The following is a 26234-nucleotide window of genomic DNA, read 5'->3' on the forward strand; positions in this document are numbered from 1 at the left end:
ATAAGAACGATAAGCGGATGTGCCGTTGCGAAGAAGCGAAGTGGGAGACACGCTACACACACGAGCATAGTCAGTAGCAAATTCAGATACGCAGCGACACAGCAGCATATATAATCAGAGGGTAACAACACTCAGAAACACAATCATCGCTTCCCGACTCTGTGTCTCCTCTCCTCCCCTCTCACGTTTCAGTCCACTCGATCCGCGTCATCCACCCCTCCCCCATGAACACCGCTGGCAGCGACAGCAACAAGAGGACAGTCGAAGATAAAAAAAATACTTTTTTTTTAAGGGAGAAGCACACGCATCCGCCAGGCATATAAGCCTCAGACTCGGTCAACACCACCCAGAAAGCAGCGTACACACAGGTGTGATGTGCCCACAAACCGGTCAACAGCAAGGGAAGCACCTGTGAAAGCGAGCCGAGCACTCATCGCCACTGCATCACGCCACACACACACACACACGCACAGCAAGAAAAAGGGGAAGAGGAAGAGAGAAACAAAACAAGCGAGGAGGAGGAGGTGGTGGCGGTAACGCATACAGTACGTGTGTTTGTGTGTGTGTGTGTGTGTTCCATGGTGTGTGTGGGTGATCGGCACAGCGAGAGAGAGATGGTCGGCTGCAAAGGAAAGAACGTAGATGGGAGAGGCGCGCGCGAGGGAGGGCGAGAGAGAGCGAGCGCGAGAGGGAAGCTCAAATAATAATAATAAAGGGTGTACTCCACGAAACTGCCGTTCTCCTTCATCCTCTCTTCGCGTGAGCGGGTGCGCATGTGTCCGGTGGATGCGCGTTTTTCGCCCTTCATGCAGCGGCCCCCCACCACTGCGGCTGTTGTGCCCCTACAGCCGCTTCCGACGCGTCATAGTTTCTCTACCGGTTCGCGCTGCCGCCGCCGTGGGCGGTGTTGGTGTTGGTGCCGCCACCGCCGCCCATGAAAAAGGACGCAACATGCCCGGCCGCCTGTGGCCGCGCCGCTGCCTGGGAAAGCATGAAGGATGTGACCTTCTGCTGTGCATCGCGGCGGCACTTGAAGTAGCCAAGGAAGTTCGCGCCGGAGAGCAGTACTCCAGCGAGGGTGATAGGCAAGTACTTGAAGGACAGGAAGTTCAGGAAGAGGAGCACCACCCAGGTCACACAGTTCGCGCCAGTGGTGACCCAGAAGAACCAGTTGTCGTACGCGTTCACGCGCTGGTCCGCCTCGGGGCTGCTCTCGAATACCCACTGAGTCGTCCCATCCTCTTGTACCTCGTTCCACCACCGCATGGATACGAGGATGCGGCCCGTCACGTTCTTGGTCGTCCAGAAGTCGGCGGTGAGGAGTAAGATCGTGATGACGAGGATCAACACATACTTGAGGCCGAAGACGCCGCCTAGCAAGAAGACCAGAATCGCGGCTAACTTGAAGCAGACGTGGAAGAAGGCCGCAATGGGGTGCACGCCCTTGTAGCCGCCATGGTCCGTCGTATTGACCGGGATCGTCTGCCCATCCGATCCCCCAGCTGGTGTTGTCGTGTAGTTCGAGTTTCTCTCCGCCACCAAGTCAGCGCCTCCTTGCGCCCCGGCCGAGTCGCTGCTAAAGTAAAAGTTTGGCTTGGTGTCTTGGTTCATTGCGGCTGCTGCTACTCTTTCTGCGCGACGGGGAGAACGTTAAGGGCAAGCGCCTATGAGCCAGCAAGTGTCTGTGGGTGCGTACGCTTTCTGGAGAGATGGGGGAGGGAGGGAGGGGGGAGGCAGGGAGGCGAGGAAGCAAACGAGAAGGAGACGCGGGCAGGTGGCTACAGCGGCAGCGCCGAAAACAGAAGGACAATGCGCTAGGGGTGAAAGCAGCGAGCTTCATGCGGAGAGAACCAGAACGGCTCAAGCGAAGGCACGTCAGTGCACATGGCACACACACAACAACAAGGAAGCGAAGACGATGTGCACAAGAAGAGGGCGAAGTGGAGTCAAGGGAGGGAGCGAGTTAGTTGCTTTGGGGGAAGGGGGAGGGCAACGTGCACATCCTCCGTGGCCCTCTCCTGAGTCGCTCATTCCTTGTTCCGCTTATCCATGCTCCGCGGTTGTGGAGGCGGCCTCGTAGCGACGGTATGACGGCATGAACCCTCGCCCGTCCCTCTCTCCTACAGCTCGCCTTGCCTTTCCTGTCCTCTGTCTTCTTTGGTTGTTGTTCGATCTCCTCTCACCTTCATTCGGGATGCGAGGATCCGCCTGCACGTGTCCGTGTCTCGCCCTATATATACATATACATATATATATATATATATATATATATATATGTATATGTATATGCGCGTGTGTGTGTAGAGGTGAGCATGTAATGCGCCCTGCGTGCCATAGGGGAATGGGAGAAGGCACATCGCTTTAGTTACAACGGAGAGCGAGAGAGACAGAGAAAGAGAGTCGTCTGCAGGTGGGACGAACGCGGGCACATCATCGACGGCAAACAACAAGGAGCGTAACAAACACGCGTGCACACACACGCACACACACGCACAGCCCCGCCCCACGGCAGGCACAACGATGACAATGACGAGCAAGACAAGAGCAACAACGTCATGGCGCAAACTCACGCATGTGGTGAACCCCTGGGAGGCGCGGTGCACGGGGAGAGAAGAGAGCGTGTCGCGGATGGGGCGAAGCATCTTCAGGCAGCGTGTCATCTGCCGCACCTCCCTCTGCCTGCCATGTCAGGCTGGACGAACGCGCATTGTCCAGTTACTCCGCCAAGCGCGGCGCCGCGGCACCGCTCTGGCGCTCCTTCTGCCGCTGCACGAGGTAGACCATACCGCAGTACACCGTCTCTAGCGCCTCGGCCTCGCAGTCGCGCCCCTTCGCGCGCTGGCAGCGCTGCAGCGCTCGCTGCTCATTCTTGCACGTCGGCGCCATCGCGGCTGCGCGGAAGATCGCCGTTTGTTTCTTGTCGTCTTCCAGGCACTTCCGCGCCATCTCCTGATACGGCTTGCACCGCCTGATCCCTCGCCGCTGGAGACTCTGATCCACGTAGCTGCCATCGATGTGCTGCGGCACAAAGTTCTGAACGCATGCGTCGAGATCGCTGGCCTCTTGCGAGCAGAAGCGGTCCGTCATCAGCTTCGTCAAGAGAATCTGAAGATTCTCATTGGTGACCGGCTCCGCCATGGTGTGAGCGGGCGAGAAGGTGGGGAGGGGTGCTGGGGGAGCAGAGGGCGCGAGGACACGTGGGAAGGAATCGATGACAGCCTTGTCGCTCTTTGCCGACTCGAATCCTAAGCGCTCTCACGTAACGAGTGCCCGAACTATATCGTTGTGGGTCGATGTGAAGGAGGGGAGGATGGGTCAACTCAATCGTGCCTTGCCGCAGCGGCGTCGATGGCGATGACGGCGGCGATGGTGGGGCGTCACTTTCACGCGAGGTCACGGCACGAGCAAAACACAAACGACAAGTGAAAGAGATGAAGGGAGGAGAAAGAGGGGCAAGAGGATGTGAAGTGCGACGACGCGGCAGGCAGGGGGGAGGTGCAGTGGCTGCTGTGGATGCGTGCGGTTGAACACCAACAGTGCACCCAAACTAAGGGAACGCCATGGTGGGGTGAAGAAGGGGGAGGGGCGCTGGCGTACATGCGGTCAACACATAAGCACGCATAGATACTGGATGAAGAGAAGGTGGAAGAGTGGTTGCGTCAGGACTTGCGCAGCCTCTGTATCCTCACGAGAGAAACAGAGCAGCAGCAGCGCGCCATACGCAAGCAAGCATGAATAATATATAAGGTGAAACGCATGTGAGCGCGGAGCGGTGATGGTTGGAGTGCGACGTGAAAGGTACGAGAAGCGAAGACTGGGAGGCGGGAGGGACGACAAAGATACGGGAGAAGGGGGAGGGGGGCAACAGATGGAAGGGGCAAGGGAAGAGGTGCCAGCGGAGAGGTGCCAGCGGAGAGGCTACTCGAATCGCGCGATGGCCGGCGGCCGTCCCTTTCCGTTTCGCTTCGCCCCATTCCGTGTCTCCTCTTCTTGTTCCGCAAGTCGCCATCGGCGCGTTCTCGCACCGCCCGCCGCCCATCAGAAGAGCGAGAGAGTGTCATCTCCCGGCCCCCTCACCAAGATTGCCCGTGCTCCCGTCAGATCGTACTCTCGGCAGTGCACTGCTGCTGTCTCCATGCGACATACTGCTCCACATCCCACGGAAGGTTCTGCGTCGGCAGCGGGGACGCTGAAAAGGTGACGTCGTGCGACGCATGTGGCCTACGCGGTGATTGGGAAATAGGGTCACTGCCACCCACAGCAGCAGCAGCAGCACGTCTGTGGCGATGCACATGCTCTTGACGCGGATACCGGCGCTGCCGACAGTTCCCGCCGAGATGATGGCAGCGACAATGCGCCTGGATAAAGAGGTCAATCGCCACGTCATCCTCTTCCACCCATCTCCGCCACGCAACGGCAAACAAAACCACCCGGACAGCGGAGGAGCAGAGCATCAGCACCAAGAGCAGCAGTACCGCGTACGTGCGATAGTCATCCTTGAGCCGGCACTGCCCGTACTCGGCGCAGCAGCTGGCGATGCGCCGCTCAAAGAAAATGTTGTCGCGCTCCTCGCGCGCAAGGAAGCAGGTCGCGTTGCAGCCCTGTATGCGGAAGTAGTCGGGGTAAGCACCGTAGGTGGGCAAGTACGTGTCCGTCGCATTGTTCACACGCCGCACTGGCAGCGCTGATCGAGAAGGCACAGCTAGCGCAACGCAAGGCGAAGTCAACCCCGAACTCACACGAGCGTCTTGGCTGCCGTGTCGCCATAGTGCGCCGTGCGCTGCATCAAACGGCGAGGCGTGTCGACGAACCGCCGCTAGCGGCGCCTGCCGCCGAGCTCGCTCAAGCTGGTTGTAGGAGAGGCGCAAGTCGCCATCACTGTGGACGGCGGATGCGTCGCGGAAAATGCTGACTGGATACTCGGCAGAGATCTCATAGAGGCACTTGCGCAGCCGATCCGTGTAGCAGTCGCTGTACCAGGGAGAGGTGGATACAGATTGCAGACGGTGGTCCTTGCGGAGCGCACCCCCAATCACGGCTGCGTAGTAGGCGCTCACCGTCACCAGCACACCTGCAGCGCACAGAAGGGGCCACCAGTGCCGCGAACGCCGCAGCATGGGGATAAGGAAGTAGTGCACCGCAAAGGTGGCAAGTGTCATCAGCAGTAGTATCCGCTGATCCGGCCAGCTGTCCAGCAAGAACACCGTAGCAAGGTACGCGTTTGCAGTGATGACTCCGTCCAGCTGCACGCACGTCCGCAGCACTGTCAGCCTCTGCCGCACGCGGGACAAGGAAACCTGAACGATGCCCTGCGCGTAACGCCGCCAGCCGAAACTTGCGTACACCCACGGCGACAGCACTGAGGCGGCAAGAAAGAGCGACACACTGGTGGCAACGCTGGCGCAGGTGAGGGTGAAGAGTGGCTGCAAGACCGACCCAGCCGCCGGCGCAGGGTCATCGACGATAAACGCGCCTTCGCTGCCAGAAGTGGCAACGCCGCTGCTGAAGATGCTGGCGATGCTGCCGCGTGTGCCAGCGCGCAGCGACGGCCAAGGCGGCCGTGAAAACGGCGACGACAACAACACGGAAGACACGCGCATGCAGCGTCGCGCCACAAAGAGAAGAAAGTAGGCAGCGCGGCACACCTGCAGCGCAACAACGACGACCTGCACGACGAGGAGGCCGCCCTTCTCGTAGCGCACTGCCCGCACCGCGTAGCGGACGGCGAAGACACCGTTGAGCAGAAAACAGATCAGACTAAAGGCCAAGTCGGGTGGGATAACGTTAGCGAAGGGGTAGCGGTTGCACGCCGTCGCATCCTCCACGTGAGACACGCGAGAACGTTTGAACGAGAACACGGCCAGCAGCACCACCGTGGCGGTCAGTAGTACGAGCGCCACATACTGCAAGAGCACATACACCTTGCCGACGAACGCGATGTCGAGCAGTAACGGTTGCCTCAGCAAGTGTGCATTCGTCGGCAGAGGTGGCAGTGGCGTTGCAGAGAAGATCCCCGCCGCGGCCGAGTGCTCTGCTGGGGGTGGTGATGCCGCCGACGAGCCAGGCATCGCGTGACGGTTCGCAGTATCGGGTGCTCCTACCTCGTACGTCTGCATCTCCGGCGCGTGCTGTGAAGTAAACACATTGTAGTAGGACACTGTACGACTGAGCGCACGGCAGCAGGCGACAGAGCCTCGACACAGCAGCGCACCTATTATAGAACAAGGAAGCGAGAAGCACGATGGCGACCATACCACGGCGTCCGCGGAAGCCGCCTCTCTCAGCCAGCGGCCCTCCCCGGCGCCCTCCCCATGCCCTCGGTTTCCGGTCGCTGTTGTCGCGCCTGGCAGCGACTGCATGAAGGATGGTGCCGGCAACAATGAAAGCGAAGATGACGCACCGCCATTTGTGTCTTCTTCGCTGCTGGCACTGCCTGGGTCGTCGTCCCTTGTAAAACACAGCGAGTGCGCCATGCCAGCCCTCTGCAACTGCCGCCGTCCCCAGTGCGTGGTAGGAGAGCCGGAGAGCAAGGGTCGGTAAACCAGTGCTGTCCTCTCCGGCCACGTGCTGAGAAGACGCGCTGTTCCTCCAGTGGCACAGCGCTGCCCTGCCGCCTCGCTCTCCGAGCTAGCGACCGTGTCACTGCCGCTGTCGTAGCCGTCGCTCTCGCTTGCGCTATCAAGTGGAGGGCAGATCATCGTGCACATGCCCCACATGCCTAGGAAACGACGTAGCCACAGAACTGCCGCGAAACAGCACACCGCTGCGCGACGCGGTAGCCACAGACACAGCTCAGCCCCGCGTAGAGTGCCACCTTCATCGAAGATATTGTCTTCCCATACCTCCTCCTCTACCTCCCACCCACCGGTGGCGTGCAAGCCTTGTGCAGGCAAAGGCGCCACCCAGCGGTGCCGACCATCACATGGTGACGCAGTATGCCAGTGCCCTTGCTCAGGATTTGGCATAACTGAGGATAATGGCCAACAGGCACGAGCTTGTGTGCGCACAGCGCCATGAGGGGAAGCGGTCGGTGCTGTGGATATGCTTTCTACTGCAGCGATCGAAAAGGTCGCACGCCGAGCGTCGCTTGCAAACGGAGAAGCGCCTCCGGTGGCGGCGGTGGGCAAGTGTGGCGATGACGGCGACGTGAATGCAGCATCACTAGCAGGCAGCTCATTATCTACCACGGCATCGTTGGCCTGCCAAACGACTCGCGCAGGGGTAACGAGGCCGTTCGGCAGCGGCGGCGGCGGTAGGGGCAGCGTGGTGCTTGTTGCTGCCGACGATCCCGACCACGTGGCCACCCGCCGCGCCGCAGCGATGGCGTTGACGCCTGGAAGGCGCGGCGAGGCTAAGGAGGTGCCATGCAGCTCCGCAAGTGTGAGTGTCGACGGGAAGGGCACGTGTGCAGCTGCAGTACTGTCAATGAGTCCGGCCTGCTCAAGTGATGCGTCGACGCGGGCAGCGGCAGGGGCAAGGGTCTGACGAGAAGCAACGGTCGGGGCTGCCCACGAAGCTGTCTTGGGCATGCCGCCCTCGCATCTCTCAAAGATGTCGTCACTGCTGCACCCGCTAAGGCTGCGACTGCCTCCTCTGCACAGCCTGCCGTTCTTGTCAGAGTCAAGATCAGGCGAGCAGCCGAAGACACCCTCGCCTGGCAGCGTCCGCTCCGGTGCCGTGAAGTACTGCGTCGCGAGCACTCGATGTGCGAGCAGCTCGCGAGGAGACGACAGCACGGCGGCAGATGTGGCTCCATCAACAGCAGCCGCACCAGGGACATGCAACGGCAACAGGCGCCAGTCACCTGTTACGGCTCCTGCGGTGAACGCCGCCACCAGCGGAGGTGCCTCTGCGTTCCCATCCTCGCTCGTCTCCAGGCGCGCGTTACGCTGCGCTTCGGCGGCGGCATCATCATCGGGGCCACTCATCGCCCTATTTCCTCACATGGCGTGCGTACACGCCGAACTCAGTGGGGCGCACGGCGCGATCGTGAGCACGCCGACTCGAGAAGGCTCTGGCGACGGGAAAAGAAAGAAAGCAGCGACAAAGGTGGCCGAGTAGCCGCAGCGGCATGCAAGTGCACGTGCGGTCGTGGTGCGCCACCCATTCGACGACGAAAAGAGCAAAGAACAAGCAGAGGCGCGGTACATGTCCCGTCACGCGCACTCACGCAATCCAAGAGGCAAGGCGGGTATGATCACAGAAAAGGGCAGAAGCGAAAGGATGAGGATGATGTGGGCATGAAAGGCAGAGGGGAGAGTTGCAGCGCTCGCTGATTTGCAGCAACGTCCAAACGGCGCTGTAGCCGGCAGGTGAAAGAGGAACGGGGTCAGCCGGCTACATATACACGCACCAAAGCAGGTCCACGCATACGGGTTCGCTTGCATCGCTCCATTCGTGGCACCGGGAAGCGCGAAAAACGGCACGCTCAAGCAGCAAGCGAGAGCGAGAGAGAGATGCGTGCGAAAGGCGATGATACACGCACATGGCAACAACGCGAGAGAAGAAACTACGCGAGAGCAGGCACTGATGACCCATAGGAAAGCGTACACCATAGCAAAAGACGGCACCATGGGCATGCCTACCACGCACACCGAGACGGGGAGCGAAAGGGAAGGGGCAGGCAGCACGGAGGAGCACAAGAGGAGGGGGCACCTGGTGAGATGCGGGGAGCAGGTCAGTCACAAACGACGCACATGGGCGCACACATAGACAAGAATCGGAGCTGCCAGAGCCAGCTCCAGCGTCCGATAAAAAGAGGAGGCAACAGGGGGAGAGCAGCCGACAAGAACGGCAGTGGCTCGTGCGCCTGCCTTTTGTTCTTTTATCCGCATGTCAGCGAGCAAGAGGAGAACGTGAGAGGAGGGTAAGCGAGACTGGAAGGGCCCATGGAGGCGTCCGGGGAACGATTTGTGCTCAACGCCGTCCGCTCACGCGCACCCATGCATACACCCACGCGCGATGCGGGCCAGACACCACAGCTTCTCCATCTCCTCCCAAATCATCCTCGTCATCACCAGGACGCCCTCTCAAGAGAAACTCGAAGCCATGGCTGCAGCTACACATTCATCAGGCGTCCGACTGCCCACATGCATGCCATAGCGTCGTACCCCATCTTCAGCACCGTCTCTGCACGACCCGCAACGATGAGGTGAAAGCTTGGCGTGAGAGAAGCCCCGACAATGTCAGAGGAGGCAGAGTTGCAGTTGGGACGCCACAAAACCGGTGACCGTGCTCTGAAGTACCACACGCGATAGCGCAACGCCACGTCCTTACACAAGCGCTCCCCTCCCTTCCCCGCCTTTGCGCTATTTTCGTCGCAAGCGGCATCCCCAGTCACCGGGAGGAGGTCGCCGCTGACGTTCAAGTGCGGAACGCGCACACCAGTAATCACCAGGGCTGGCAACCGCCTCCTCGGCCAAAAAGCCCAACAGCGCGCACCATACGTGCTGATGGCATGCCGTCCGGGTCAGCGAGGACGCCGGGTGCGCCGTCGGTTGGCCCGTGTCATCGCTGCCAGCTGAACGACGATGAGCACGCCTCTGGTGAGGCCAGCTCCAGCCACAGGTGCTCCAGGCACCGTCCGCTGTTATCTTACCACTGCGGTGGAGACGAACATGATTTTTGAGGCCATATGTGCCGTCCTCGTGCAAGAGAGCAAGCCTTCCTGGGCAGTCGAATAAAATGGCCGGTAGGTGAAAGACACAGCAACGAAAAAAAAGCGGTGGTGCAGGAGATCTCGGCAGAGGAGCGGAGTCGTGCGGTGTTCACGTTGATGGAAAGAGGGGGGATGGTGACAATGAGCAGCTAGGCGGACAGGTGGGGGGTTCGTACTAGAAAGAACGGTCCGAAAGCGGTGACGATGCACGGAAAGAGAAACACGTGCCGTCTTTGAGGCACGTGCTGAATATGGAGGGTCGACACACGCACACGTGCGCGAGCACCGCAGCGACGAGCAGCAGGTCAACCGGTAAGAGAGAGTCGCAGAGGGAAGAGAGGTAAAATGACGATGCAGCAAGTGGGAGGTTGAGGGTGCGAAGAAAACCGCCGCAGAGAAACCACTGCGATACCACGCCAAGAGGAAAGGTGACATGGTACACAAGTTCGATGTCGCGACTGCTCAGAAGCAGCGGCGACAAAACGCTGCACTTCTTCCTTCGGCGCGAATGCCGGCACGCGCGCATCCGCAAGCACAGGAGATGCGCACCACAGCGTGAGAGAGGAGAGGAGGGAGGGAGGGAGGGGGGACTACCTGATTGACAGCCTGAGAGAAAGAGAGAAAGATAGGCCCAGCGTCACCTCCGTCGCCCGTGACACATGATAAGAATAAAGTAAACGATGCACCCGCGTGCACGCAGGACGTGGCGCTGCCATGCATCGGGAAAGACACGCCCAAACCCGTTATCGTCATTATCCACGACACACACACACACAAAAGAGAGACAAGAGCAAGTCTGAAAGAGCAGTCGATGAAGGAAAGACGCACAGATGAGCGTCATGCGTGACGTCCCGGATACGAGCGAACTATGCAGCCAAATCAAAGGAGAAGACGTTGGCCGCTGAAGAGGGCAGCGTGAGGCAAGACGCGGACACAGACAGACAGCGAAGCGAGCCCTCAAGGCAGCGAGCCGCACACACGCACACACACGCTAACAAAAAAAAAAAAAACGAAGAAAAGAACGCCAACGCACGCGTACACCTACACAGACATGTAGAGTGAAAGCAAGAGAGAGCGAGGAGCAGCGACAATGGAAATTATCACGAAACCCATGGAAGAAAACAAGGAAAAGAAGAAAGACCAAGATATACGTGCACAAAGGCGAAGCGCACCAGCACGGCTCCGCCACACCTCACCCCATCCCCTGCACTCGCCCTTCCGAGGGAGCAGCAGCAGCACAGGAAGTGAAAACACAAACGCATGCAATCGGGAAGAGATAATCAAGAGTGTAACACTAATACCCAAAGCATCCACCCAGTGCCCTAGTGTGGCGAAATAACCAGAGAAACAGAGATACACGCACACACATACACGAGAAGGCAGCAGAGGCGTAATCCATGGGGAAAGCGAAGAGCAGGCGGTGTTGAGGAGAGGTGAGGGGTGAGAAGGCATCAGAAAGTGAAGAAACGACAGCAATAAGCGCAACAAGCAGAAAGGGCAGCCGCTGCTGCTCTAGCAGTAACGAGAAACAAGAAGGCACACAGACCACCACGTGCCAACGCACATACACAGACACACCCTCGAAGATGCGCTCACACGGAGATGCGCCTGCATTTCTTTTTTCCTTTTCAGCGTACCCCTATTCCACCCACGAGCAAGTCCGCAAGCACACGCATGCACAGCCACAGCCCGCCAGCCTCTGCCGCACTGCGAGCTACATCCTCGGCGTCTAGGAAGAGCCATCCGGCCGTCGAATCGGGCCCATGCGTCCAGCGGACTCTTCCTGTCTTTCCCCCTCCCTTCTTCGCATACCTGCAGCGCAATCGGCCCCACACGGGCCTGGCTGCGCTGCACGCCTTAGCCCACCTGGGCCGCGTGCAGCGTCCTGCTCGAGGGCGGAGGCGGGGGCGTACGTCGTGCTGCTAGTAGGGGCTGGTCTACGTGCATGCCGGATGGGCTCAAGGAGGAGGTTGGCCAGCCTCAGGCCACGGCTCTCTGCGACCGTGTGCGCCGCTGCCTGCATACCGGGCTGCTACTTTTTTTTCTATTTCGTATGTTTGTTGAAAAAGTCGACAAAATGCGCGGTGAGCCGGCACAAACGTGATCACCATGGTCACACGTCTCTTCGGCGCGGCGCCAGCAACGACCTGCCCGCCGACACCACGGGTCCGCCAGTCCGTACCCCCGAGGGCAGGCTGTGCAGGCTGCTTGACTTCCCCAGAAAGAGTCGGTACTGGGCCCTGTGATGCCACAGACCGAGGTGGCCGGCAGCATCAAGAGCCCGTGGAGGGCGGCAAAATAACGAGAGCAAGAGAAACGGGCGAGCGAGCCGAGAGAGCACCACGCAAGCAACCTCTCCGATTCCTTTCGCTACGATCACGCTGTACGCGACACACCGCGTGCATGCGTGTGTCGATGGTGTGATAGAAAACAACCGCCGCCCCCGCTCTGCCCTTCCACCCCAAAGTAGAGAAGCGGCGGGAACGCGCCTACCCTTATCCTGTTCGTCCTCTGCCGCTGCGCCATCGCTTGCACCGAAGACGACGCGGAAAGCAGAGCACCCCTCACGGACACGAATGCAACGTGGTGCGCGAGTTTGGAATGAGCTCCATCTCGCGATCGCCTTCCCTGTCAGCAGCGCTGTGCCGCGGCTTGGATGGATAACCGCTCTCCGAGTCGATCTTTGCAAGCTGGTCACCAGAGCTGGCGGCTTCGCCATGGGTCGAAAGAACACCGGCTGCGCGGGTACTGGACGTATGGATGAGCTGGCAGCGCGGCATGCTTCGATGGGAGCCGATGTACAGCATATGGAATGCCATGTAGCAGTAAAAGAGAAGCTGAAATAATCTCAACACCAACGCGAAGACGGTGACGGAGAAGCCCTTCTCATATGTGGCGGTCTCACCGCTCGCCACGGCAGTTCTGTGCATCCACTTCATGTTGTACACGGCGGCGCCCTCCAGGATCAGGCTGGCGGTTACCACGATGCACTGCAAGCACGAGATTCCGGTGTTTCTCGACCGTCGTGACCGCTCGTTCGCCTCGAACCCACAGCACGGGCCCCACATGCCCTCGTCTTTCAAAGCGCTCGGCTCACCACCAGCGCTGTACACGCGCCCATCATCGTGCACCTGCGCGCCGTACAGCTCCAGCAGTTCCCGGTTGAACAACTCTTCGCTCACGCGCGCGCGCTGGTCACATCGCACGCAGCACGCCACGACAACAGAGAAGATGAACGAAAAGACGAAGAGTACGATGATCAACACCGAACACGCAATCAGTGACAGGTTTCGCCCGGGCGGGTCCGTCATGGACCCGCCGTGGCCGCCCAGCAAGGCGAAGTATTTCCGTTTGTGCACAGTGATGCATGGCGTGCACAAGCCTAGAAGCGTGAAAAGGAAAACGGCCACCTCCAGCAGCACCAGCAGCACTGCACCAAGCATGCGGCGGCTGTACAAGTGCGGCGCCAGCGAGTACGTTGGATGCACTACTAAGTACTTCTCGCCGCCCATGCCAATAGCCAGGTGGTTCTGTTCGTGTGCCTCCATGGAAAGGGTGGCGTGGCGGATGCCAGGCGGTAGTACGGCTACCGGAATGGCCGCCACCGCTTCCGTGTCGTATGCTGACATCACCGCAGGAACGAGGCGTGGTGTGAATATACTTGTAAGTCGCTTCGAGGCGTGAGAGAAGCCGGAATGGGCAGAGGACAGACGCGGGCAAGGTATCACGCAAGAAGAGAAGGTCTCGTGAGTGTGGGTGCTATCACGACTGAGACGAGGTGCAGAAGACGATTCCGTGTTGCCAAGCACGGTGTGCAATCACCATGGCAAGCACGCATGCACAATCAGCGTTGCAGCACGACGAAGTGACACCGTAGAGGAAGCAAAGGAACGAGAGAGAGGAGGGAATGGAAGGGAGAAGATGCAACAAAAATAATAGCGTGGTGGGTGAGAGTGTTGCGAATGGAGCATGCGCGGCGCGCATGCAGCCGTCGTATCTCCACAACGGGCGGGGGGAGTGTCGCACGGTGGCGTCATCGACAGAAGAACTGAGCTGATGGGGCAAAAAGAAAACGAGCCATGCATGCCTCTTTGTGTCTCTCGCGGTCTCCGTATCCGCCGCAACACGAGACATCGACACATCCACACACAAACAAGCACAAGCATAAAGGGTATGGCGAGAGGCGGCCCTTGGGGGAGGGGGGGGGGTGGAAGGGAGCTCGCGGGCACAGGAGCAAGAGAGGCCGGAAAACTTTGCCGGACACAAAAGCGAAGCGTGCGATCACACAAGGCAAACAAGAGACACATGACTCGGCTATACATCGAAGAGTGCCGGTCCCTCCCTCTACAGAACGGCCCACAGTGGTGAGAAACGACGGCGGCCCGGGCAGAGAGAGGGAGAAGGCGCTATGCACGGTGTGCAGAAAAAGACCTCAGAAGTTGCGAAATACAGTCGGAGAGAGCAAGCAAGCTACGTAGGCAGCATCATGGCAAGCCCTCCCCATCCGCCTCAATCCGCCATCAGCTCAAGAGCGTCGGCAAGCACCTCACCGACTCATCCTCCATGTGCTATCGAAGCTGCCAGGTAAGGATATTATACTCCGTTGAGTTCATCTGCCGGTCGAGGAACCGCTGGCGTGCGGCATAGCGGGTGCGCACGTGAGAGTTGCGATCCATCAGCAACTGCTCCGCCTCCGCTGTGTAGCATTGATGGGTGATAGGATCACGGTCGTCTTGCTCTCGATTGCTGCGCGCTGTGCCAGCTACGTTGGCGAGTCGCCTACACTCTGCTTCAAAGGCCGCGTTGCGGGAGGCTTGTAGCGTCGCCTCGCGCGATGCCGCCCGCTCGCGGCGAGCCTGCTGGTATGCACGAAGCTTTCGGCGCTCGCACACGCGCTCCTGACGAAGAGCAGCATCGGCCGTTATGTCCGGATCAAGTCGCTCTGCATCCGCTAAAAAGGCATCGCCGCCCCGTCCGCTGTCACGGCGCATGCGCGGGTTGTGCTGCTGCTGCTGCAGTAGATTCGGTGGTGCCACTCTGTAGAGTGCAGAAGCAGCAGCGGGATCCACTGCCCGGTGGTTTGATGATGTGCATGATAAGGTCCCAGGAGTGCTGCCTGAATTCACCGAGGAGGCCGGTGAGAGAGAGGCAGACGAGCGCGACAAGTGCGCTGCGGTGCCGCTCCCGCTGGGTCGTACTGCTGTGACTTCCAACGCTGAGCAAGGCGGAAGAGGAATGATCGGGTGTTTATAGCCGGGCGGATGCTGCAGCACCTCTGCCTGGTGCTTGCGGACACCGCGGTACGGAATCGGCTTTAGATGGAAAGGGGCCTCGTTGCCGAACAGCATGATGTATGTCAGGCACTCAATGTGCTCTGTCTGTGTGTGTGTATGTGTGGAGGGGGTAGGGTCGGGGGAAAGTCAAGGGGGTTGGGAGACTAGAGAGCACTGGAGCTGATAAGAGGATGTTCAGAAGAACAGAAGACGGAACTACAACGCACATCGGTGGAAGGAAGAAAAGGGCGGGAAGCTTCAGTGTGGAGACAGCGGGTTCAGATCACCAAAGGGGTGAGAGAAGAGGGGAAGAGGGAGGAGCAGCCGTTCCCTCTTCAGAAGTCATCCGTCACTGCCGTCGTTGATTAATCCTTTTTTTTTACCCCTCTCTCTGTCCTCTCGTGCCGCCGACCCCCCCCCTCAGCTGTTGCATCGCGTGCCGTGTTGTCATCGCCAATGGAATGCGCTGTGTATATGAGCGCGTGTGGTTCAGGGGTGTGGCAAGAGAGGCGGCAGCCGTGGTTCCCTTTTGATAGGTGAGCACGTCGCATGATGCGTCGCGCCTCCTCCTCCTCCTTCGTCTTTTAGTGAACATTCGTTGTTGGCTCGCATGTCTGCGCATGTCGCTTGCGTAGCTCCTGCTGACCCCCTCCCCCACCTTCTCAGGTGTCTCGAACATCGTTTTGTATAGATAAAGCCTTGCGTGCAGCACGACATGGAGCTGCACGGGCCACCACTGAAAAACGTGAAGCGCGTGGGAAGCACGACGGCGAGTCTCAATGTCGCACACACACGCGCACGCACACACACAAAGTCTTCGCATCGAATAGGTACAAGAAGAGGAGAGGAAAAGACGGGGCCGAAGCGGTGGCCGGAAAGAGCATCAACGACACCATCGTTAAACTGAAAATAAGGCCAACACACAGCACGCAAGCACCGCGCCAACGGTGGTGTGCGCACCACAGAAGGAAGAAGCGAATCAACGAAGGAAGAAAAAAGGCAACGTACCCGTACACACACACAAGCGTATTTGCATACTTACACCTCCACACGCGACACATACACACAGACTTGCAAAAGTAAGAGAGAAAGGACAACGGTTGCGGCGATGCAGAAGGAAAGCGGGGGAGAACGGCGGCAGTGGCACAGGTAGGTGGCGGTACCACGGATGGGAGTCGAGAATCGGAGAGAGGGTGAGAGGGTGAGAGTGAGAAGCGGGGGGGGGGTGAGGAAGGGCGGATGATAGGGGAAGGGTTGCGGCAGACACAGTGCGCATGCACACGCTCACATACACACGGCCGCGTCAGCGGTGTCGGGTATCTCTGAGGAAGTAGAACGGTGCGATGGCAACTAATGATTTGGGAGGGTGAAACCCCTGCGCGAGCCTCAACATGTGCCTCATGGCTCTGCCTCTCTGCCTCTCTCTCTCGTTCGTGCGTGCGTCGGTCGCGAAGCGCCTAACCGAGTGGCGCAAGAGCAGGGAAGAGGAGGAAGAGAAAAAGCAATTGCAGCTCACCGCCAACACGACTACCACAACGCCGCCACCTACCGCGGTGGCAGGGGAGGCAGGCAGCGGAGTCGGCAGCAACAGGAGGAGAGCGCGCACAGACACAGACACACGTTCAATCACACATGCGCGCACCCGCACACGCGCTCGCATGGGAGATAGAGAGAGGGTTGGAGTTGCAAGACAACCACAGAAATCGAGCACCCACTACCGACAGGGAGTGGGAAGTGGGGTCTCCATCTCACTCATCTCGGTCTTGGTTCGCGAGGAACCGTGCTTGTCGCCCCACTCGCTCCGTCTCCGCATCACTGTCGTCGTCGTCTTCGACCTGGTCGCGCGTGCTGCGGCGCGTGTGCAGCTGCAGCCGTTGCTCCTCTTCGTCCTCCTCTGCGAGGTCTCCATCGCTGCCGCTGTAGTCACGGGTACTGATGGCTTGCTGGTATCCGCCACCAACAGTGTCGCTCACGAAAACGCTACGGCTGCCTCCAAGGAACGTATCCGGTGAGGCGCTCGCAAGCGGCGACGCAGCAGTTGCGCCTTCAGACGCTGATGAAACGGCTGCGACAGTCGCCTCCACTCCGCTGGGAATGTCTGCCACATGCTGCATAGCTGGTGGTACGCTCGCAGAAGACGGCCGTCCAGTTGTACTTGGTGCCATATGTGTTGCCGTGGAAGGGCAACCCTGAGACCCCCGGCTCCCAGGCTGATCACGCCGATCCTCGGGAACAAGTGCTGCGGAAGGCGCGGCATTACCAACAGCAATGGCAGCGTCCATCCACGGCATAGGCCTCATCAGCTCTGCTGGCGCGCATGGCAGCGGTTCCTCCTTGAAGAATGGGTGCTGCAGCGCCTCGGCAGCAGATGGGCGGCGGCGCGGGTTCCACTGCAGCACCGACGCGAGCAGATCCACCCCGCTTTCAGGCAATAGCGCGCCCTCCGCTGCCACCGGAACATCGCCGTGTGCTACGGTGGGGAGGACAGCGCCACGTTGGAAGAGGCTCGCCAGCCGCGACGTGCGGTTCCAGCGCGGCAGCGACTGCATCATTGTCTTCGTCTGGGGAAGGTGATACAAGCCCGGGAACGACTCCTCCGTCGGAATGCCTAGCACCTCACACACAGCCAGGAGGTGGTGACTGTCGGTCGAGGCGTGGAAAAGAGGACGTCGCAGGAAGAGCTCGGCGAAGATGCACCCGACCGACCAGACGTCCATTTTGTGAGAATAGTCGACGACACCAAAATGCAGCTCCGGCGCGCGATACATGAGCGTCACAACGGTGGGGGTGAGCGCCTGGCCTTCACGGTAGAGGCGACCAAGGCCGAAGTCGCACACCTTCACGTAGCCATCCTCGCCAAGCAGTACGTTCGACGTCTTCAGGTCGCGGTGGAGAATGCGGCTGTCGTGCAGAAACGCCACGGCACGCAAGATCTGGTACACGATGGACTTGGCGCGTGCCACGTAGCTCGCCGCCGCCTGCGGATGCGCGTTGCGTGGCGTGATGTGGAAGTACGGCACCTGTGCACTCGCGTGAGTAGACTTGCAGTCGTCGCCGTCGCCGTAGAGCTCTGCTGCAGTCGCGTACCGCCGCATGTAACTCCCCAGGTCGTAGGGGCAGTAGTCCATTACAAGGAAGACGTCCTTCGCCTTGCTTGCAGCGCCAACGGCGGCCAGCGGACGTGTGGCAGCAGCGTCCTGAGCAGCGCCTTTCTCACCTTTAGTTTGAGCTTGCGTGGCGGGCCGGGCCTCTTCCCGCTGCGGCAGTGGCTCTTCGGCGTTGTCGATCTTCGCCTTCTTCGCTAAGTTTTGCCCCGCTGTGTCCTCCGCCGTGGAGCGAAGCCGGCGAAGGGCGCGATCGCACTCCGCAGCCTCCTCTGCGTGCTGCTCGGTTGATGGCGACTCCGACGACAACGACGACGACGACGATGGCGACTCCGACGATGAGGAGGAGGGCGAGCACGATTTGGGTGGTGATGCCAGGCGGCGCGGGACCGGCGTCGGGTCTAGCAAGACGAGCTCCAGTGCGCCCATGATGTTGGGATGCTGCAACCGCAGCAGTAGATCGATCTCTCGCATCAAGTATGGCGGAAGCCCAACCTGCGAGTCCTCTAGCCACATCTTTTTTATGTGTTTCAGAGCATATGTGCGCACGTGCCCTGGCGGTGCAGCGGCTGACGAAGCGGCTGAGCCCGGTCGAGTCACGCGGTGGCGAGATTGTTGCCGATGCTGCCGCTCGTAGTCCGCCGTGGTGACGGCGCGGAAGACGACGCCGTACACACCCTGCGAGATGCGGCCGACTCGAGTGTAGTAGTTCACATCCCTGCAGATGGGTCGAACGGCGCCGGAGACATCGACGCGGGCCACGGCGCAGGCAGTATTGTATGCTGCATCGGCAAACAAGGAAGCGCTAGATGGGCGAAGAGAAGAGACCGGCGCGCCAGCAGCAGTAGCAGTGCCGGTGGCGGTGATGGATGGCACGCTCTCCACTGCCGCTTTCTGGGGCATCTGCGGAGGCCCTTGCGCTGCCAGCACCTCTCGCATACGCACGACAGCCTTCGCCACCACAATAGACTGGCTCTCCTTCCCGCTGCTGTCGCGGCCGGCGCCCGGGATCTCTGCCGAAGCACTGCTCAATGCACTCACGTCACGGGTATCGCCCCCAGTGGCGTCAATGCTGTTTACCGCCTCCGTCATCATGGGCACCACGGCACCATTAAGGCCTCCGGAAGCGGCAGCGGCAACAGTTGACGTTGAGCCGTGCTGTTGATTGCTGAGGAGCGCGTTCAGAACTGGTACGACCATGTCGCATGTGAAGGGCACACAGAGCGGATCCTTTGCGTTGTCACGGTACTCAAGCCGCGCCGAGGATGGAGAGGCGAACACGGGCGGCGGGGCCGGCACCGTCACACCTGTCAGCAACGACGACGACACGACGCCGCCGCCACCCGCGGTATCCGCGTCAGCGGCGCTCGACACGGGTGCGTCTCTGATCGCTGCGTTTGCAGCAGGGACAGTGGCGGTCGCGTTGGTCACTGCTGGTGGAGCGGCGGCAGCGGCGGCAGCAGCGGCAGCCTTTTCCTGCCGCACCTTCCGCATACGCTCCAAGAGCGAGTTGACCTGCATGGCGTTGTTCGCGGTGCGCTCTACGTATGAGTGCGACTACACGTGGTGCTTTCCGCCGCAAGTTGTTTTTAGCTCTTATTCTTGTCTTCTCGTCTTCCGTCAGCGCATGCGGAGCCGCGGCTACGAAACCTATAATACAAGGAAAAAAGAGGTCACAGAGATGTGGCACACCGATGGAGGGTGCGCGCTGCCACTCCATGAAGGGTGCAGTACACAGCACCACGGGGGGCCGTGGTTCGCATGTGTGGGCGAGGGGAGCAGAGGACAAAGAAGAATGAGGGCAGTATGGTGAGGAGGGCGGTGCAGACGATGGGCGCTTGTAAGAGAGACAGGCGAAGACGCCCACACACGCGCACGCGAGCAAGCATGTAAGCATTACATTAGCAGCACTGCCCGCTGGCTAGAAGGGTTTCATGCCCTCTCGTCCTGGCTGCAGAGGGGCTTCGTTCAACACCTCCTCTTCCCTCACTGTCAGCCACTCGTCCCATGTCTTCAGAGCTGAACCGTGCATAGTCACCTGCTGGCGCACGCGGCCGTGCGTTCATTTTCTTGTTGTTTTTCACGTTACCCCAGCCTACTTTTGTGGTTGGGGGAGGGAGGGGCGATGCAGTGTAACGCAAGAGATGCGTGCACACACCCGCACACGCAAGAGCGAACAAGTACATCTATCAGCACAAGGACTGGGGTACACAAGGAAAAGGGTGCGCAAGTGATGGGTTAGGGCACTGATGGCGGCAAGGTACACATCAAGACGAAAGGCATGTGCGCGTATATATACATCGATGTGTCTGTTCTCCCGCCTGCAGGTGGTCAGAGAAGCGCCCCGTTACTGCGATACGGGAGGAAGACACGTGAGATAGAGAGAGACACCCGCACTCACTTTCCCGGCAGCCACGACCACACGCAGAGAGGGAGAGAGAGTTCGCCACACTCGCACGAATAGACTGGGGCTCTCTTGTGCACGTATGCAGAGAACAACAATGATGAACGGCAAAGAAACAAAAAGGGGAGGTAAACCTCAGCGCAGCGCCACACCAAAAATGCGCACGACAGCAGAGCTGTGGGCACACACATACACGCACACAGACACGCGAGCATACACAAGCACCCACAGCAGCAGTGTAGACTCGCCTTCCTACTAAAGCGTCACGCGGCGGCGACGCTCGAAGAGGGCGTCAGCGAGCGTGGAGACTGGGTCGTTTGGTCGCATGCGCACCACGTCCGTCATGACAGGAGTCAGATTCGGCAGCACGTACTTCATCAAGTACGTCTCCACCGGTAGTTCCAGCATCTCCACCGTGTCAGGGCTGCTCTCGACGATCTGCAGACGACGCAGGGAGGCCAACTCGTGCAGGATCTGGGACGCCTCGGCCTCAGAGCAAGCGGTAAGTCTCGTCTGCCGCTCCTCCTCCCCCGCAGCAACAGTAGCAGCTGCGTCTGAGATGCTGCCAGCGGCTTCTTTCAAAGCAGCGTCGGCTGGTGTTTCAGATGCTGTCGCGACATCCACTTGACCTGCTGGTGCCGCGGCGTCCGCCAGGAGCGGCGGGGCCGTCTTGGCGCTCGTGTCCGATACCCCGTCCGTTTCGGTGGATGCTGCTGGAGCCGCCGTAGCCTTAGTCGTAGCCGCAGCTGTGGGCTCTCGGCGCACGGGTGCAATACGTGCGCATAGATCCTGCGCAAGAGCCGCGAGAGATGCAGCCGGCGGTGGTGTGCGCCGCGACGTGGCGCGGCTGTGACGAGGACACCGGGCGTGCGCTGAGGGAGAAGGAGCCTGGCTGAGAAGTAACGGGGACTGCGGGGCCGCGGCGCCGGTCCAGCAGAGCGGTGCGAGCCGCATCAGCGCCACCGGCAGCTTGGCATCCACCAACGCGGATCCGCACTCATCACCGCATGTGCGGTTTGCAACCATGTGTGCGTCCATGCCGACCCCCGCCGCCCTCGCTTCATCTTGCGCCTTCCGCTCGCTCGCCGCGCACCAGCATGCTTTCACCTCCTCCGTGCTCAGCACCGGCATCGGCATGAAGTGCATCTGCGCCGTGCGGGTTGTCGGGGGAGCCTCCATAGTAGTTACAGCGACGCCGTCCGCGTCCTCACCGTCAGCGGCATCATCACTAGTGCTAAGGGGAACGATAACCCGCGCGTGCTGCACACCCAGCGCGGGTGTCGTCGTGATGGCGCTGAGCCACGACAGCAGCGACTGGGTCGGAGGAGAAGTGGCGGTGTGATGATCCATGTACCATTCCAGCTGCGCAACGTATGGGGTGGTGTGCAGCGAGGCGCGAAGCGCCGCAAGCGCCGCCTCTGCCGACCCTATGGCAGCCGCACCCTGCGCGGAGGGTGCCGCACCGCTCTGAGACGTCGATGATGCCTGCTGCTCGGCAGCCACAACCAGGTTTGTCTGTAGCGCATCCATCGTGGCGCGCAAAACAGCCGGGTCGGCCTGGAGCGCCACGACATGATCTACGAAGAGAGACTCATCCACAGGCTCTATTACGGTCTCCGTGTCGCCGCTGGCGGCCACCCCCTCCGTCAAATCGTCCATCGACTCCACCTCACCGACGGCGCTGTTGCAACCTGCCGGACCGCGGCCACGGCGATGAGCGCGCTCCAGCGCCAGCAGCTCCTCCTCCTCCATGTTGGCAATATCAGGCAGAGGAAAATCCGCATCGATGGGGGCTAGAACCCCGTCGTCCTCGCCGTCCGCGTCACTTGAGTCTTCCGCAGCGTGGTCATCAGAGCGTGCCAGCAGCGGGGCGAGAGCGCGTTGGCGGCGCAGCTCGGCATCCTCGAGTTCCGCCCCATTTGCGCGGAAGCATAAGACGGCCTGCGCTAGCGTCTGCGGAAAGTCACTGAGGATGTAGCCTTGGCAGCGGCAATCCGACTGACGCAGGCGCCACCGGCACATGAAGGCGAGCGCGCAGTCGAGGTATGCGGAGCTATCGTCAGCGGGGTCGAGTGCGAGGAGCGGGTTTGTGTCGTCTCCGGGGTCGGCCGATTCGTAATCGTCGTCCTCTTCCTCGTCCTCCTCGGCGGCGTCGTTTCTGCCCTCCGGCGACGCCTGAAGCGTGCCATCACTTGCCACCTCCTCATCCCCCTCCTCGTCGCTGTCCTGGCTGCTGCCCTCGTCGCTGCCCTCGTCGCTGCCCTCGTCGCTACCACCGCTGGTGCTGCCGCGGCCATCCTCGTCGTTGTATCCGCCATTGTCCTCCGACGCCGCTGGAGTGGGCGGCGGACGTGGCAGTCGTCCCTCTGCCGACACCTTTAGCGCCAGCACCTTCAGACCGAGAAGGTACTCCTGACGGAGCGCCGCGATGCACCGCAGCTCCTGCCGGTCCACATCGCGCGCAAAGGCACGGCCACGGCTACGGGCAGCAAAGGGCGGTAGAGCTAGTAAAGGCAGCGCTGCGTCGCCCGCGGCGGCGGAGAGGGGCACAGGAGGCAGCAGTTCACGGTCCTCTTGCATTTCTGCTTGCGCCGCCTCATCCTGTGCGTCGAGCTGTGCAAGCCAGTTGCCGCCCTCCTCCTCATCCTCATCCTCCTCTTGCTCCTCATCGATCCCGGCGCCGCCCTCCTCGTCGCCGTCGGCGTCGGCGTCGGCGGCACCGCGGATGTATGCCTCGTTCACAACCAGCGCAATAGGCCGCAGAGGCTGCTGCTGCTGTTGTGGCTGCGTCGCGACCTCCTCCTCATCGTCGCTGCCGCTATCAGCGCTTTTGGTGGTCGTTGGAAGAAAGATAGATATCAGAGATGCGCTGGAGGCCACCCCAGACGCCGCGCCGCCGACCTCACTCTCCCCCTCAGTCGCCGCCCCCTCTTCGTCCGGCTCTTCCTCGCCGCCGCTGTCATCGTCTGTGTCGCCGCGCTGCTGCCGCTCCTCTCGCCTCTGGCGCCGCTGCTCCTCCTTTGCCAGGCGCCCAGCGGCCTTCTCCTCCGCTGCCTGACGCACCAGCCGAGCTTGCACCCTGGCACGACGGCGCTGTAGGCGTCGCATAAGCAGGCCCCGCAGCGCGGCGCGTACATCTGCCACGTGCGCTTTATAGTCCGCAACGATGTTTTCGCGCGACACGCACGGCGCACGGCACCGTTGCGCCAGTAGAGCGGCAACGGTTTCCGCCCCGCTCAGCGGTGGCCCGGTGATGAGGGCGCGGATCGGCTTGAATGCATCTGCGTGCGCAGCGCGGAACTGCGCGCATGTCACATCAAGGGTCGCAAGGAAGCCATCGAGGGCTACCCAATCATCCTCCGCGTGCATCGTCAGCACAGTGGAGGGCTCCGCTTGGATGTCGGAGAGCACTAGGGCGGTCAAGAGAGCCCCGCCGTCGCCCCAGCACGGCTTGTTGCCAAACGCGGCGAAAAGCTCTTGAGGGCTGGTCGGCGGCGGCAGCTCCAGCCGATCGAGGCGCACCAAATCCACTGCGGTAGCGTTGGCCACTGACGGGGACACCGCGACAGCTGGTTGCACGGACCCACCAAAGCGCGCCTGCACCGCTTGCAGCAACTGCCGCTGCGTGATGTGGCCCTGGTCAACGGCGAACATGTACCGCTCCCCAAGCACGTCGTAGGCGCTGCCGACCTTGTAAAGGATCGAGGCCAAGTCCTGCACGTGGATCATGGGGATCTCATTCACGCCGGCACCGTACTGCGGCAGAACCTGGTGGTTCCAGGCGCTGCGCAGGAGCCCGAACAGCATGTCCGACCCTTCGCCAGCGCCGTACGGGAGGCCAGCGAAGACGACGTAGGTGTGCAGCGTCTCGGTGTTGGAGCGCTTCACGAGGTGCTCCAGCGAGTGCCAGTGCTGAAAGCGCGGGTGCGGCACACGCTGAGCGTAGGCGTCGTCGGTGAAGACTCGGTCCGGGACAAGCTCGCGGAGCTCGGCCTCGTCCTCGCCGGCGGCAGGCTCGCGCAGAGAGAGAGGGAGGCGCTGCTCTAGCTCTCTGCGACGTGCGGCACGACGCGCCTCTCTCTCCGCCACGGCAGCAGCGCCCTCGCCGAGGGCATCTCCGTCGTCGTTCTCCTCATCCTCAGCGTCGAGGAGCTCCTCCAAGAAGGCATTTCGCTCCTCCTCGCGCTCCCACTGCCGCATCGCACGGGCACGCGCGCGCTCTGATGTCAGTGTGTACGCCCACGTCACGGCCGATGACACCAGCACAAATGTCTTCTCTACATCGTAGTGCGTCCCAGCGAGAATGCGAATGGCACACATGGCTTCGTACGTGTCGTCCTGGAGGACCGCAATGACGACGTCGTTGGCGAGCAGACGCTTCCGAAACTCCTCCGTGTTGTCGTTGTGCTTGGGAACGATGCTGCTCACGCAAAACTGGATGTCCGCCGGTAACGTGTTTCGCTCCTCCGCAGACAAGCCCGCGCGTGGCAGTGATGTAGGCAGCTGCGCCGCACCAGCAGCGGGCGCAGCATGCCGCGTACTTTTGTGGTGCGATCCCCCTGTGACCATGACAGAAGAGTCGTCCGCGGCGTCGGCCGCGGCGGCGACCAGCGACTTCTCGAGCGAGTCCCACAGGCCCTTCATCTGGCCCCACAGCCAGTCACTCGAGGTCGCCCTCATCACCGCATTCACCGCTGTCGCCGCTCGTTCGCCAGTGCGAGTGCGCGTGATCTCGACCTCATACTCGTACGACTGATGGAAGGCCCTCACGACATGGCGGCCAACGTACGAGTCGCCGTTCAGTACCAGGACCTTCTTCATTCCAAGCGTGTGAAGATGCTGATGCAGCACCGACAAGAAATAGGGGAAGAGATACAGAGGAGGATGGAACGTGCAGGACGTGTGTGCGGGTGTACAACGGGGACAGGAGGGAGGCGAGGTCGTTTGTAGGCGGCCCCGAGGAAGAGGGGCGGGCGGGAAAATGGAGAGAGGAGAGACGGAGAAGGTGGAGTCAAGCGTGAAGTGCGCTGGCCATGGATTCACTTGCGGATGTGAGAGTTCGTAGGCACGGCTGAGTGTACGCAAGCTCGGCGACAGAATCGACGCAAGCCTTGAGCAGATACAGAGGAGAAGGGAAGGACAGAGGCGAGAGCGCTGTCGGTAGCACGGACATACACACACATAAAGCACGGGACACGTCGAGGGGTGCTTCTGTGCTACCGCCATCGGCACTAACTTCTTTTTCCCCGCGCTGCATGTGTGTGTGTGTGTGTATGTCCGTGCTACCGACAGCGCCCTCGCCTCTGTCCTTGCCTTTCCCGCCCTGCCGCTACAGCGTCGACAGTGACCAGCTCGCACGCTGCGAAGCCGACACACATGACCTCAGAAGCGTTTCTGTGTTGTACGGATCGACTTCGGTCTCTTCATGTTCATTGCCCGTCGATGCACCCGCTCGCTAGGAGGAACGCGTTCGGTACAACTGGTCAGCGGCCTGCCCCACTGGAAACTGAAATGCTACATTGAAGATAGTGCCCATTCCGGTAACACCCACATACATAGGCACACGCACCCCTTCTCACGGACTCACCCGCCGCCGCCGCCTCCCCCCTCCCCACCACTGCGCAACCACTGACGTGCACAAGCGCGTGCTTGAGAGACAGACAGGCAGGCAGGCAGGGAAGATGAGTGCCCCCGTCTACGAATGGGGAGAGACCGAGAGTCAGTTACATGGGGGCAGTGCACACGTCGTGCATATCGGTGTGTGCGTGTCTGCACGCGTGCGCGCGTGGACGCGT

General features: G+C 60.8%; 7 protein-coding genes across 7 annotated transcripts; all 7 read right to left on the minus strand.

The window, feature by feature from the left end:
• Positions 1 to 873: 873 nt before the first annotated feature.
• LDBPK_271810 (hypothetical protein, conserved) lies at positions 874 to 1611 on the minus strand (the record flags this gene model as incomplete). The annotated part of the gene is made up of 1 exon (XM_003861984.1): positions 874 to 1611. One exon carries the CDS (start codon positions 1609 to 1611, stop codon positions 874 to 876), a length of 738 nt encoding a protein of 245 aa, XP_003862032.1.
• A 1104-nt stretch (positions 1612 to 2715) lies between these two features.
• Positions 2716 to 3138, minus strand: LDBPK_271820 (hypothetical protein, conserved; the record flags this gene model as incomplete). Its single annotated transcript, XM_003861985.1, has 1 exon — positions 2716 to 3138. One exon carries the CDS (start codon positions 3136 to 3138, stop codon positions 2716 to 2718), a length of 423 nt encoding a protein of 140 aa, XP_003862033.1.
• Positions 3139 to 4097: 959 nt separating this feature from the next.
• Positions 4098 to 6116, minus strand: LDBPK_271830 (hypothetical protein, conserved; the record flags this gene model as incomplete). The annotated part of the gene is made up of 1 exon (XM_003861986.1): positions 4098 to 6116. The coding sequence occupies one exon, from the start codon at positions 6114 to 6116 to the stop codon at positions 4098 to 4100; it is 2019 nt and encodes a 672-aa protein (XP_003862034.1).
• A 6106-nt stretch (positions 6117 to 12222) lies between these two features.
• LDBPK_271840 (hypothetical protein, unknown function) lies at positions 12223 to 13287 on the minus strand (the record flags this gene model as incomplete). The annotated part of the gene is made up of 1 exon (XM_003861987.1): positions 12223 to 13287. The coding sequence occupies one exon, from the start codon at positions 13285 to 13287 to the stop codon at positions 12223 to 12225; it is 1065 nt and encodes a 354-aa protein (XP_003862035.1).
• A 939-nt stretch (positions 13288 to 14226) lies between these two features.
• LDBPK_271850 (hypothetical protein, conserved) lies at positions 14227 to 15006 on the minus strand (the record flags this gene model as incomplete). The annotated part of the gene is made up of 1 exon (XM_003861988.1): positions 14227 to 15006. The coding sequence occupies one exon, from the start codon at positions 15004 to 15006 to the stop codon at positions 14227 to 14229; it is 780 nt and encodes a 259-aa protein (XP_003862036.1).
• A 1673-nt stretch (positions 15007 to 16679) lies between these two features.
• On the minus strand, positions 16680 to 19556 carry LDBPK_271860 (protein kinase-like protein; the record flags this gene model as incomplete). The annotated part of the gene is made up of 1 exon (XM_003861989.1): positions 16680 to 19556. The coding sequence occupies one exon, from the start codon at positions 19554 to 19556 to the stop codon at positions 16680 to 16682; it is 2877 nt and encodes a 958-aa protein (XP_003862037.1).
• A 1138-nt stretch (positions 19557 to 20694) lies between these two features.
• LDBPK_271870 (hypothetical protein, conserved) lies at positions 20695 to 25665 on the minus strand (the record flags this gene model as incomplete). The annotated part of the gene is made up of 1 exon (XM_003861990.1): positions 20695 to 25665. One exon carries the CDS (start codon positions 25663 to 25665, stop codon positions 20695 to 20697), a length of 4971 nt encoding a protein of 1656 aa, XP_003862038.1.
• Between the last annotated feature and the right edge of the window lie 569 nt (positions 25666 to 26234).

Source organism: Leishmania donovani, chromosome 27 (genome assembly GCF_000227135.1).
Source record: "Leishmania donovani BPK282A1 complete genome, chromosome 27".
NCBI classification, from domain to species: Eukaryota; Euglenozoa; class Kinetoplastea; order Trypanosomatida; family Trypanosomatidae; genus Leishmania; species Leishmania donovani.